The sequence below is a fragment of the Sinocyclocheilus rhinocerous genome, unplaced genomic scaffold (genome assembly GCF_001515625.1).
Source record: "Sinocyclocheilus rhinocerous isolate Xijiao unplaced genomic scaffold, SAMN03320098_v1.1 scaffold562, whole genome shotgun sequence".
Taxonomy (NCBI): Eukaryota; Metazoa; Chordata; class Actinopteri; order Cypriniformes; family Cyprinidae; genus Sinocyclocheilus; species Sinocyclocheilus rhinocerous.
Window position 1 is genome coordinate 1160309 of NW_015641608.1, and position 12887 is coordinate 1173195.

Below are 12887 nucleotides of genomic sequence, written 5' to 3' on the forward strand. Positions count from 1 at the left end.
ATATATATATATATTAAAAGTATAATTTCTATCTATTAAGTGTATTAAAATACTTTCTAAAAATACTAAACGTTAAACACACTCTTAATTTAAGTGTCAGCTGAGATCAGGTGTGTGCTCTGCAGAAGAAACTTCATTTTCCTTTGGATGCACAGACTTCCTGTCAGCTTCAACTGTCTGTCTGATTTAATCACATGCACTAATTGATGCTACAGAACAATAAAAAGGCTGTATCACTGCGGCCTCATCAGGCTTATTTAAGGCCAATGCAACGTGAGGGAAAATTCTCGCTTGGGTTTGAGTTTTGCCCCAACTCTAATGAAGGTGAAGCAATCCAACCGATAAAAAACGCTGCGTCAACTCCAAGAAACAGCTAACACGTCTCTACGCAATGCTGGGAAGCAGAGGAATAAAACAATGGTTAATATTCCTTCTCATTCCTACTCCAGTGAGCACATAAAAGGAGCTTATACTGTGCACATCCAATGCTGAATTTAACAAGCGTCCGAAGAGTTTCATCAGACATGCGTGGCTTGATCCGCTTTCGGAGCATTTTTGTAAAGAGGTCTATCGGCATAGACGCGTCACATAACGCTAATGTGCATGCATGGTCATTACTAAGCGGTGAAATGGGCATTAAATGTACACGCTTCATTTGTACAATGCTACTTGCCCTAAAAGGAAATAAATGTGTCAGTCTCTCTTGTTCTGAGTCGGCACACCATTAGGTCTTGTAAACTCTCATTTCAAATGCAAAAGAGGCCAGGCCTAAAGTGACCTGAAAGTTACTGACATTGCCAGGAGCAGAAAATCCCAAAACGGCAGAGAGTTTAAATGTTAATGTGCGTGTGTTTGTGTTAGGGATATGTATTAGAGTAAATGCTGATGGAGCACATTTGTAAATGCAAATGAAATCAAATATGAGGAAGAGCTGATTCATAATGCTTAAAAAAAAGGCAAACAGACATTTTGGAGAAGATTAATAAATCAACTGCCGGATTAAAGCTATATAAGATGTCAACAAAATACTGCAATAATTAATACAAAGGTCTTTGCACCAGTTTTTACTCTATATTTCTGCCTTTTCCATGCAGTTGTGAACTGTGTAGTCTACAAAAGTTTGGATAAACATCTATTCATAAGGACTAAGATAAAAAAAACAAAGAAAGATGCTAAAACATTAAAAACTCTTTTCCAAGTTCTACTCCATCAACTTTCTCATTGGAAACTCATCAACAGCTGAAGATATTTTCTTGGGCACACTCACCTGAACACTTCCTTTTCTGTTGTCTCTTCTTCATCAAAATTGTCATCTATTTATAATAAAGAAGTAGAGAATAGCACAAGATTTGTTTTCACATGGAAACAGACAGTTTAAGAAGTTTATAGTTATTGCTTTGCTATAGTTGTTTTTAACCCCATAAATATTTACTCTATAATTAACTATCTATAATATTTGACATGTAAATTTGTAAGGCATCTAAATTATCAACATGATCATAAGCGTTCTGTCAACTGATGGTTTCTAATTTTTTTGTTAAAAGTGTAATTCTAAAAACGTCCACTTTCAGGTCATGGTGTGTGTGTGTGTGTGTGTGTGTGTGTGTGGATGTTTGTGCCAATTTTAGTAAGTAAATTAAATTATATATATATTTAATATTTCAGAATGAACACTTACTGGACTGAAACTGAAACATTTTTTGTTGTTTAAGAAAAATCATGATAAAATGAGAGTATTGAATATGATACATCAGGTTTTTGTGGAACATTTATTTGTCCATCTCTATCAATCATCATTGTATTACGCTGCAATATATATTTTGCCTCCCACAATTAAAAAAAATACAGAGCTTTTTTTTTTTATCATAAAACTGCAATACTGTTCTTATTGATCTCATTGATTTCACTCAACAACAAAAAAAAGATTTATTTTTAAATATTTGGTATAATTGGTGTATCAGATGGAGGAATACATTTCATCATCTAAAATGCTGCAAGTTTATGAATGGATCAATTTAAAGACGATTTTAAAACATGATATTCAAAATGTTAACTCTATTGTATATTTTTACATTGATTTTTCTTTTCTCAGATTCATCCCTATTGGACATTATACATTATGTCATGTCCTCTGCTATATTTAATACTGAAAATAATTTAAAAATAACAAAAAAACAATACCCTGAATATTATTATTATCATTATTCGATTAAAATGTTATTATTATTAAGCTATTATTATTGTCCAACTTTGATCAGCTACTTTTAATGCAGCAGCACTTACTACATGTTATGTTAGGTGTGTGTGTAAATGTATTCATACCATAAGTTCTCTGTAAGGGTTGATTTGAAAGTAAATGTTATGAAACGCGTGCAGCTGGATAAATAACGGTCTCTGATGTAATAAACTTACGGTCAGATCCCTGCTTCGAAACGTATGCTGTTGGTTTTGGTAGATGTTGGTGCTTATTCATCTCACGAGGACGCTTGACTTGCCTTGCTGAACCACTTCAGACAGTTTTAAAGTTGGATCATCAGTGCGTTTATTTCTCACCTCCATAAAGTCAGTCCGTGTCGTCATCAGCGCTCTCATCAGCTGTTTTCTCTACCTCTCTTGTGGACATGATCACCTCCGGGCTTTTGCTTTGAGATCAGAGGCTCATCAGTTTTCAGATTCACCGAGTTCGACAAAGTAACTTTGCGTAGTGTGATAATAGTTTTAGGGTTTACCGTCACAGCTGTCACGGTGACACGCCGCGTGCTGGTGCAGCAGGTGCGCGTTACCAAAGAGACACACCTCACTGCAGGAGCACGCAGGAAGTTCAACATCAACACATCAATACACACGTTTGAACAAATTTATATATATATATATATTTTTTTGGATTAACAGAAAAATTGTTTACTTGACTCTTAATTTTCTTAATTTTTAACAATGAACAAAATTCAAAGGCAACCACGTCATTTATAAAAACGTAATTTATATACAATCATACTGAGACAAACATAAGAATGTTTATTTAAAAAAGGATATATATATATATATATATATATATATATATATAATGGTATATCAGAATCTTGATAAGCAAACCCACGCTGTGTGTAGTAAATCAACGGATAAGTCTTTGCAGTCAGTCTTTTTTGCTTTGCTTTTTATGTTGCTGTTAAAGAATGAATAGTGACCTGTTTTTATTGTAAAATGGGTACAAGAGTGGATAAAGAATTATTTATATTATACAGTACTCGACTTTTCAAAACTCCCAGCTGACAGTTATACTATGACGCATAATTATCGCGACGCCTCTGCGCCACGTCACCTTCGAGAGACTCACATGGGTTTGTGTTGAATGGTGTCTGTTTGAAAGTTCTGCTGTTGCTATCGTTCGTCTCAATTTAAAACCCCAGCATTTGCGGAAATATGTTGCCCACGGATGGAGTCGTGTCTTTTCCCGGTCAGACGTGGGAAAAAGTGCTGTCAAAGGTAAAAAAGGCTGTTGTTTTCATGGATGATCGGTGCTTGGAGAGTCTGCACTGGAACGGAGGAGCTGCGCTTCTGTTTGAGGCTGGAGCTCGAAACATCAAACAGTTCTCAAGCTTTGAAGCAGGCGGACAGAATGAACCCAAAGCCGTGTTTGTGGTCAGCACCGTGCTGAAAGGTAGAACCGCAGACATTATCAAAGACATAATTTCTCTCAGTCACTTCCAGTACTGCGTAGTTTTCACAACTGTTCCTCACTCCATTCACCTGCTTGCGAATAATGTGACTACTGATCTGGAGGGGAACCCGGTGTTTGAGCAGTTTGAAGAGAAACTGTGTGAGTGGATGGGTGATATGAACTATACCGCTGAGGTCATGCATGCTCCTGTGGTCTTTGCCCCTCTGACACAACAGCTCCACCTTTTGCCTGCTTTCTCTGAACTTTTCCCGTTATTGGAAGTGGATCTTGAGGCCATCAATGAGAAGAGGCCAGAGAAAAAACGATTTGGGAGTCTGATGGATGTGGATATGCACTCTCTCCCACCTGAGTTGCAGATTCAGATTAAATCCCTCGCATCAGCCCTCAACGCCCTGTTTGAGTTCATCAGTACCCGTGAGGAGAGCTTTTCTGTTGGTCCGATGAGCCGTCTGATCGCAGGGGAGCTGACCAATCATCCACAGGCCAAAAACAGGAGGAAGTCAGCCCCCAATAAAGCATCAATAGTGTTTATTGACAGAACTCTTGATCTTACAGGTGTGGTCTAAATACTGTATTATATTCAATCATTAGTACTTAAGTCAAGACACTACTGGCTAAATCATTGTTTTTTTTCATGCACTGGTCAATTTTGAGACTTTGGATTGTTTGGCTTCCATAACATGTCCGCTTTCAGTTTAGTGGGAAGAAAATAACCAAAATACACATTTAAGTGTTTATTTTATTACAATGCATATCTTTCAAGGCAGTTTTCTCAAAATTAGATATTTTTCTCCTACACCAAGCCAAAATTCACCACTTTCTTAGTACTTGCCTAAGCCAAACGTAAAAAAAAAAAAAAAAAACATTTTTAGACGGGATTGTTAGGGATCATTCACCTGATGACATTTTATTCCTAAAATCCTGTGAATAATGTTCTTTTTTTCCTGGCTGTTGAAAGTATTTTGTGTTTTATGGCATGATACAAAAATATATCCGAAATTCCCTCTGAATGAATTGCAACAAGAATTATGAACCTGGCTTTATCCAATGTTCAGATTTCTGTTCTGGACATGTATACAAATTAGTGCACATTTTATTAGATAATGCCTCTGCGTATTTAAATGTACCCTTACAGAATTTGTAATGTTAAGCATAAACAACTGTCTTTACTGTTATTAAACAACTGGGAAGATATGGTGAAATCTGTGCTGTCTTTTCTTAATATGTCACATCATGGCGGCATATAACACAGTATAACTTATTCTATCTCCTTTCAAAAGCTATTTACTTTTTCCTCTGTTTCTCTTTTGCCTAATCTATAGGAGCTGTTGGCCACCATGGGGACAATCTGGTTGAGAAAATCCTGTCCGTGTTGCCACAGTTGCCAGGTCATGTGACTGACGTTCAGGTGGACATGCTGGAGCTCACACACCTGAAGCAGACAACTGATACCAAGGGCATATTGGCACCAGGCTGCTTGGCACAGAACCAGTAAGAGCATTTACACTGTTATGGCATGCAAACATAGTATCATAAAGTTAATTCTTTAGCTCAAAAAACTAAAGTCGGTTCAGAAAATGCCCAAAAGCACTATTGTAAAGGCCAGATGAATATGCGTTGAGATCATGTTCACACTGTGGTGGAATTACAACCCCAATTACTGTTTTTAATGCTACACATTATTATGAATTATCAGTATTTTAATTTTTGTATATGTTTTAAAACTGATCACATCTTTAAGATGGGCTGGTTGTAATAGTAACTCATTTAACAAACATTTAGGTTTAAATCTAGGGTTTGATTTTGGAACTGAATAGCTTTGTACTTAAAGGGGATAGTTTAACCAAAAAGTTTTACACAAAAAGGGATAGTTTTACACAAAGATATTTAAAAAATATTTTTTTTGTCCATATACTGAAAGTCATTATAAAAAGTTATTTTGCCCCATAACTTATAACTTATTCTACAGAGCCATACAGGATTTAAACAATCTTTACTTCAAATGTATTTATATATATTTATAAATAAAAATAAAAAAATTAAAAAGTATATTGTGATATACTTCATGTTGCTATCAAATGTATATAAATATAAATAAATACGCACACACATGCAAAATGTAATTATAGCTTCAAAAATCACAAGTAAACAGTCACTTTTAAAATGAAGAACAAAGAAACAAATGACAGGCAATAGAACAAAGAGTACTTCTGAATTCAGTGTCTGCAGAGGACTTTTTTTCTTGTCAATACTTCTTTTTAATAATTATTAAGGACATAATAGACCACAGCAGCTCTATAAAGCTGCATTTACACATCAACATTTTTTGACCCATCTATCTGATGGTTTGGGGCCAGTTTTACTTACAGCTTGAGGCAGCACAAACCGTCTTTGGACGTTAAAATAGTACTGTCAGGATTTACTAAAGACGCGCAGTGACGAATTAGCGCTGAAAAGGCGTGAACACAGTTATTTTTGCGCCTGACCTTATTGAATATGCATTTGTTCGAGTTTCCCTTTCAGACGCAAAATTTATGGGAGGAGAGTATTAAAATGAATCACGCAACGCTATTTACTAACGGTTGCGCACGTCAAATTACTGGTAATTTGAGCCATTATTTAACACCCAAAAAAGCATTAAAGGGGTCCTATTATGCTTTTTCACTTTTTGAATTGTAGTCAGTGTGTAGTGTGTATGTTTGGGCATAAAAAAGATCTACAAAGTTACAAATCTCAAAGTCCACTCCAAAGGGAGATATTTCGTTTAAAAAAAATCCCTTTTCAAGAACTACAACGAACGGCTCGTTTGGACTACAGTGTTGTTTTCCGGGTTTTGTGATGTCACAAAGCGGCCCATTAGAATATCATTAAAATAAATCCCCCTACGGAAATTCAAATGGTTGGGGGGTGGGGACGGACGAGGTCGTGGTTCGAACGCCTGGCTGAGTGCATCAGACAAGACGACGAGGAAGAAGAAGTGCTGCTGTAACGTCAAGTTTTGAGGGGAGTCATGAGTGAGTACCATAGGGGAGTACAGTGCTGGTTTCGCCAAAAAGCTTTTGCTGAAAGACGGAGCAGTTCCCACTTTGTCGGGACAATCTGCTGTATCTGCATCACAGCCTGTAAGTGTGCTGCTTTATTTTGTTGTTGTGTGTGTTACTTATTTACGTTTCAAAGTATAAGTTGTATGCCATTTCTGCGATGTAATACATATTACCGTTGCATTTATCTGTACATAGTAAATGCAGTTGTTTTTAAGCGGTTGTTGACATCCTATCTAAAACGTGATTTAGCCAAAAAACAACAATTACGTTACCACTCTAATATGTCTTGCGATATCCGTGCGTGCAAAGGTTCTGCGCAATCCTCTTGTTCAATATTCTCTGAGTCTGAATCCGGCTCAAATTGATATGGCAATATTGACACCATCCTTAACTATACCGGAGCAGACGGAACTTGCTGCTTTGGCAAGGGGCGTGGCAGTACTGAAACACAGCTAACCAATCACAACACATTTCGTTTTTCGGAAGGCGGGCCTTCATCAAACCCGGAACTAATCGAGCCGTTTGTGCCAGGCTGGGGAGAAAGGTATTGTAATAATGTAAATTATGTGAAAAATAATGTGTTTTTCGAACCACCAAGCATGAGAGCATGTTCTAGTACACCCCAAAACAAAATCAAGACTTTGTAAAAGAGCATAATAGGACCACTTTAAACTAAATGAATGAAATGGCTGCAATTGGTTACACTGCAAAGAACAGAGAGTGCGTGGTAGAAGGGAGAGGATTTTTTCCCAATTTATTTGGAATGCCAGAAGAACACATTATCCGAACATATCGTTTGCCAAGCCATGTTATTTTTAATTTGCTTTGGGAAATAAAAGATGACTTAAGCCCCATTCACACCAAGAACGATAACTATAAAGATAACGATATTAGCATCCACACCAGCGAACGATATCATCCGTTTATTCTAAGCGCACATGCGTCTGCCGCTTTAAATTCTTGAGCTCAAGACAGCAGGATGGATTCTGATTGGCTGTCGATTTTTTAATCGTTCATCAGTTGGGAAAAAATTGTTTTGAAAGTGATTCCAACGATATCGTTTCTCTTTGCCTTTATCGTTATAGTTGTGGTGTGGACTCTGCTATTCTTTAATATTGAGAACGATTTTTAGAACTATGTCTTTATCGTTATCTTTATAGTTATCGTCCTTGGTGTGAACGGGCCTTTAGTCACGCAATACCAGGTCTATCAAAACTTCTTGCAAACCTTAATTTTTTGGCCTCCGGTTCCTTTTAACATACTGTGGCTTCTTTATTTCTTTATTCTTTATTTGTGACTACACTAATTTGCGCTGCGCTTGGTATATTGTGTTGGTCGATATGTAAATTAGATGTTGCGTCTGTGTTCTTTAATTTGCACGTTATTAGTAAATCACCCGCAGAAATTTCCACGGCCATCGGCGTTGTTTTGGAATTGCGCTCTTGCTCTAATTTGACATGTTTAGTAAAACTGGCCCTTTGTCATCACTGTTCCAAGGGTAATGTTCCCTACTGTAGTTTGGTTTAGACCAAAAACAGTTCTGGTAAAGGATTAGAGAAATATATTGCATAATCATGACTGTTCTCAAAGTCTTTCTGTCCACAGTAGGAAAGATCTGAGGAAACCATGAGACTTGGTTACACAAATGTTAGTACAGGAACAATGCCCAGCCAAGTATTTTTAATGGAGAACCACCATTTCTTTTGTCATCATAAATGTGTATTTGAATAACTAAATGGTTTTGCTGGAGTTTTTGCCAATGTCATTTCCTACGAGGCGGGATGTGGTAAAGAATTACCCCAAGTTTCTGCTGTTCTGTGTAATATTGTCATGCTGCTCAATTGTTTTAACACGTATTTGGTGAACTCGCTCACTGTCTGAATGGAAAATAATATTTTTCCTAAATGAACCCAGTCATGCTTTTTGGATGGGAATTTTTTGCTAAATGTATTGCACCTATGGCCTTTGACTGAACTCAGTCTTGAGTGAAAACATCTACTGTTAAAATGTTTGGGGTAATTGACACCATATAACCTTTCTGGCAGATGATTTTGTGGTGGATCATTGGATATTGACAAAATATTCTCTTGATATGCGATTTTTTTAAGCAAGCAGCAATGTCAAAACTAAACCTACTTCATCTGGAAGTCAAATGGCATTAGCATGGAAACCCAAACGCTGTTTACGACCCATTAGGTCTAAACCACATGTTAGACGTGAGGGTTTGTTAAAGGAGGAACTTGTTTTGTATGTCTGTTTTCTTTCCAGATCCCATCAGACAGGGATTCAGAGAGCACATTTGCCTGCGGAAAGATTTTGGCTCCAGAGTGATTGAGTTTATGGGATAGGAACTTCTCTATGAGCTATATCAATGAATAAACCAGTTTCACCTTTTACATTTTGTGCTGCCAAAGCTGCCAGATTAGTCTGGTCTCCATTGTGGGCTCCCATTGTGCCTTTTTGTCATCTAAACCTTGTTCAATCACTGTTGTTGAGAGCATCGAATCTGCTTTTTTACCTACACAATATATACACAATACCACATCCCTTCACTGCCATTAGCTGGTTACAGTAGCACCGCAGTGCTAAGTACAAACACACTCTTGAGACCTCCATGTAAATATACAAGAGCTCACTGTTAGCCAGATGGCGTGGAGACTGAATAGGACAAGTCTCCGTTTGAAGAGCCTTCTGTGACTGGATGTGTGCAAAAGTGCGTATTTAACAGGGTTTGGAATTGGTTTTTACAGTGTTGCGCTTTAAAAGACCCATATTTCCCACCTTTGTAACATTTTACTTTTCCTTGAGGGCCACTCATAATGATAGCTTACGTTTTCTACAGCAAGAACAGTCAGAATTTAGTTTTTCTGACCTTCTCTGAATCTTTTACAAAACATTAATTGGTCAACACAAAACCACTGAAGAGTTTCTTCACCTTTAATGAGATGTGTATTGTAAGTCTATGCAAATGATGGCCTTACACGAAAATGCCTTTTGCTTGGTCGATCATGTGCTTGACTAGAGCAGCGTGAAACAGAGCTCATCTGACAGGCTTGGCACATTTCTCTGAAGGACTGTAAAGAGCATGCTCTGAGCCTAAATAAGCCTGCCCTGAACATGCATCCAAATGCAGAGATGAGGTGGTGTGTACCTGATGCTCTAGATTCATTCTTCACTGTATATAAGCCACCCTATATGTGGAACTCATAATCCATGGAGGTTTTCAAAATGTTGAATATGGAATAACGACAGTACGGTATTCACAGATAACCTTACTTTAGTTTATCAGAATTAGATTTATAGTCATGGAACAAATTTACAGAACTTTTCTTCATTCTGTTTTACAAATGCAATCTATTATATTAATATTATATTATATTCATTATATTATATATTATATAATATTATAATAAACATAATAATTTAAATTGAATAAAAATCATTTTGAAATGTTAATGTTAAAAAAGTAAATTATTTTTTTTGGCCAAAACAGAAAATGTGGCAGAATGATTCATTCTTTTAAAATGTGGCAGAATGATTCATATATAAAAAAACAAAACAATAAACTTAGATTTTTATAAATGATATATAGTTGGTAAATAATAGTACTTGTACTGATAATGAACTTACAAGAAAATCATATGTACGCTTTTAAAGTGTTTGTGCAATGCTGACTGCTTTGAGATACAGTATTAGATTTTGTCTTGTAATGTTTTCAATTATCTGTTAGTACTTGTGTAGGCGTGTGTGCTAATTACCTCAGTATGTGCTCATTCTGTCATGATGTGATCTGCACATTAACTGAGTAATGGTTGTTTGCTCATGAGAGAATGATTTTGTGTTGCTGCGTGCAGTTTTAGTATTCCCTAGAATGTCATGTTTAGTGTTTTTCACCTTCCTTATGTTTCTAATTAAAGTTTCAGGGTAAAAAGCATTAATTTTGCCCACTCTTTCTGTATCTACACCGGTTCCCTCTTTTTCAGGCCAGCTTATTCTCGGCTGGAGCTCCAGGACTCAGTGGAGGAGAACCGGTCCAGTTCCACGCAGTCAAATCCGTTCAATGTGAGCGTGGGGATTTCTAGCTTTAGCTCAGCAGGAAAGCGAGTCACAAGCCTAGGGTTTGTTTAGCAGAGTCTAGACAGGCTCCAGACAAATATCAAATCTTTTCATGCATTCTGACAGGGCCCAGCTGATCCTCAAGAGAGCAACTCTACTCCCTAGACTCTTAATGTCCTTAAACGTCTCTCGAGACGGTTGTATAATGCCAACTAAGTCATTCATTTCTGACCGAGTTTTGCTAGTCCAATATTCTAGGTCGAAGAATATGCACATATCAGACAGATCATCTAAACACAAATAGTTTAATGCAGTTCCATTCCTACAGCTTCCTACCTAGAGATTTCTGAAAACAAATATGAGTGGTGCTTGTCTGTGCAAAATTTGCCATCACAAGGAATGGGATTAAATGCACTTTAAAAGTTCATTTATCAGTTTTTAATTTGTGATCCACTTTTCAAAAGACAGAGGTGGCACACAAAGTGTGTTTAACCCTTTAAATTATCGATTTGGCATTATCACAGACGGATGAAGACTGTAGCTTGAGTACAAAACCTGCAGTAGCTCGATTATAACTATGCGTGTAAACATACTTACTACTAGATTACATTATGAGTGGTTTCTAAAGAATAAAGAAATAAAATGTTTTTGAATAGGTGCTTTTGGTTCAAATCGTAGCCTTTATTTTTAAGCTTGTAAAGTATTTAAGCTTTTTTTTTTTTTTTTTAGCTTTTTGTTCTCATATATACATTATTTTTTTGTTCATGATTCTTTGATGAATAGAAAGTTCAAAAGAACAGCATTTTAAAAAAAAATATAAATCTTTTGTAACATTATAATCAATTTTCATGTCACTTGCTGAATAAAAGTATTAATTATTAAAGTGTGAAAAATCAGGCTGACCCCATAGCTCTTTGCTTAGATGTTTGGGGTTGTTTGCTTACTGGCCAAAATCAATAGAGCATACTTGTTGTGTACAAGTCTCTTTGATATTCTCACCTCAAGATAAGTCTATTGAATTTTTTTGCCTGCTTTATAATCCACCAGGTGTAAATTGTAAGCCTTATCCTTAAAAATAGAAAATAGCACACCTCAAAACCCTGCACTATTTGAGGTATCATTCATGTCTGCAGCACAAACGGTTTACACTAAACTTTAAAGGGATATTTCACCCTCTACCTACATTTGCAGAACTCCAAAAACATATCTATACATACATTTTACTACAGTTGCCATCTGAAATTAGCACTAGTGTCAGTAATACACCAACAACTTTAATTCGTTTTCACACAAATTTTGTGGCAGATTGATTAAATACTTTTGTGTGGATCCTTGCACAATACTATCACCTCAAAATATTTATGACTTTTCTGATGAAGTAAACTTGCTTGGTAACTCACCTGGTGCAGCATTACACTTGTGATGTACAGCGCTCTTGTACACATCCAGTGAAACATAAGTTACAATAAAAGAGATCAGACTTGTAGAATAAAGCAAAAAAGCCATGGTTGCTTCAACAAATGAATTTTTATATCATGTTTGCTTTTGTTAACATTATTGGTTAGGTTTAGGGTAGGGTTTAGTGAAGGAGCTCCATTATTTTCAAATGCAATAGAGCATTAACATAATAGTGCTTCTCGGCAGACATTTCATTTCCAAACCACCGCGATATGTACAACAATGATTGTTGTCAGATTCACATATCTCTCTTAGATGAAACTGAATGCACTTTTAGCCCCACTTACTGGACATTTCACTTTGAAAGTGTTGTTAAACGTACAAAAAGCGATGTAGTATCATTTTGAACAAAGGTTGCCACGGGCACATTTTTCCAGTGAGCCTTGGTTTCTATTTTTCTTATGTAGAACACATTATTTTGAACAGAACTGGAGTCATAAGTGGAGTCTGTTCAGTCTGTAACCCAAGTGAGTGAGCAATACTAATAGGGATGTTTGCCTTAGCAAACACCGCTAATAATAATGGTTCTGACTGGGTTTTTGTGGCCCAGCCCTGTAGTGCTGATATTGGCGTTTTTCTTGTCAGCTCAGGTGAATGTAATTGGCTGCATTGTGTTATTCTAGCCCAGCAATATCTATAGGCTCTGAAAA

General features: G+C 36.5%; 1 protein-coding gene and 1 pseudogene across 2 annotated transcripts in view; one reads left to right on the plus strand and one right to left on the minus strand.

Annotated features, from left to right (window-relative positions):
• LOC107755224 (pre-mRNA 3'-end-processing factor FIP1-like) overlaps positions 1 to 2801 on the minus strand; it is a 33271-nt pseudogene extending 30470 nt beyond the window's left edge.
• Positions 2802 to 3293: 492 nt separating this feature from the next.
• Positions 3294 to 12887, plus strand: part of LOC107755248 (sec1 family domain-containing protein 2-like) — a 141578-nt gene continuing 131984 nt past the window's right edge. Inside the window, exons 1-2 of one of the 2 annotated variants that reach the window (XM_016571970.1) lie at positions 3294 to 4234; positions 5002 to 5170. In XM_016571970.1, the coding sequence (XP_016427456.1) occupies positions 3421 to 4234; positions 5002 to 5170 (983 nt within the window). In that variant the 5' untranslated portion in view covers positions 3294 to 3420. The remainder of the gene's footprint in view (positions 4235 to 5001; positions 5171 to 12887) is intronic. The other variant, XM_016571969.1, reaches the window with a different exon arrangement.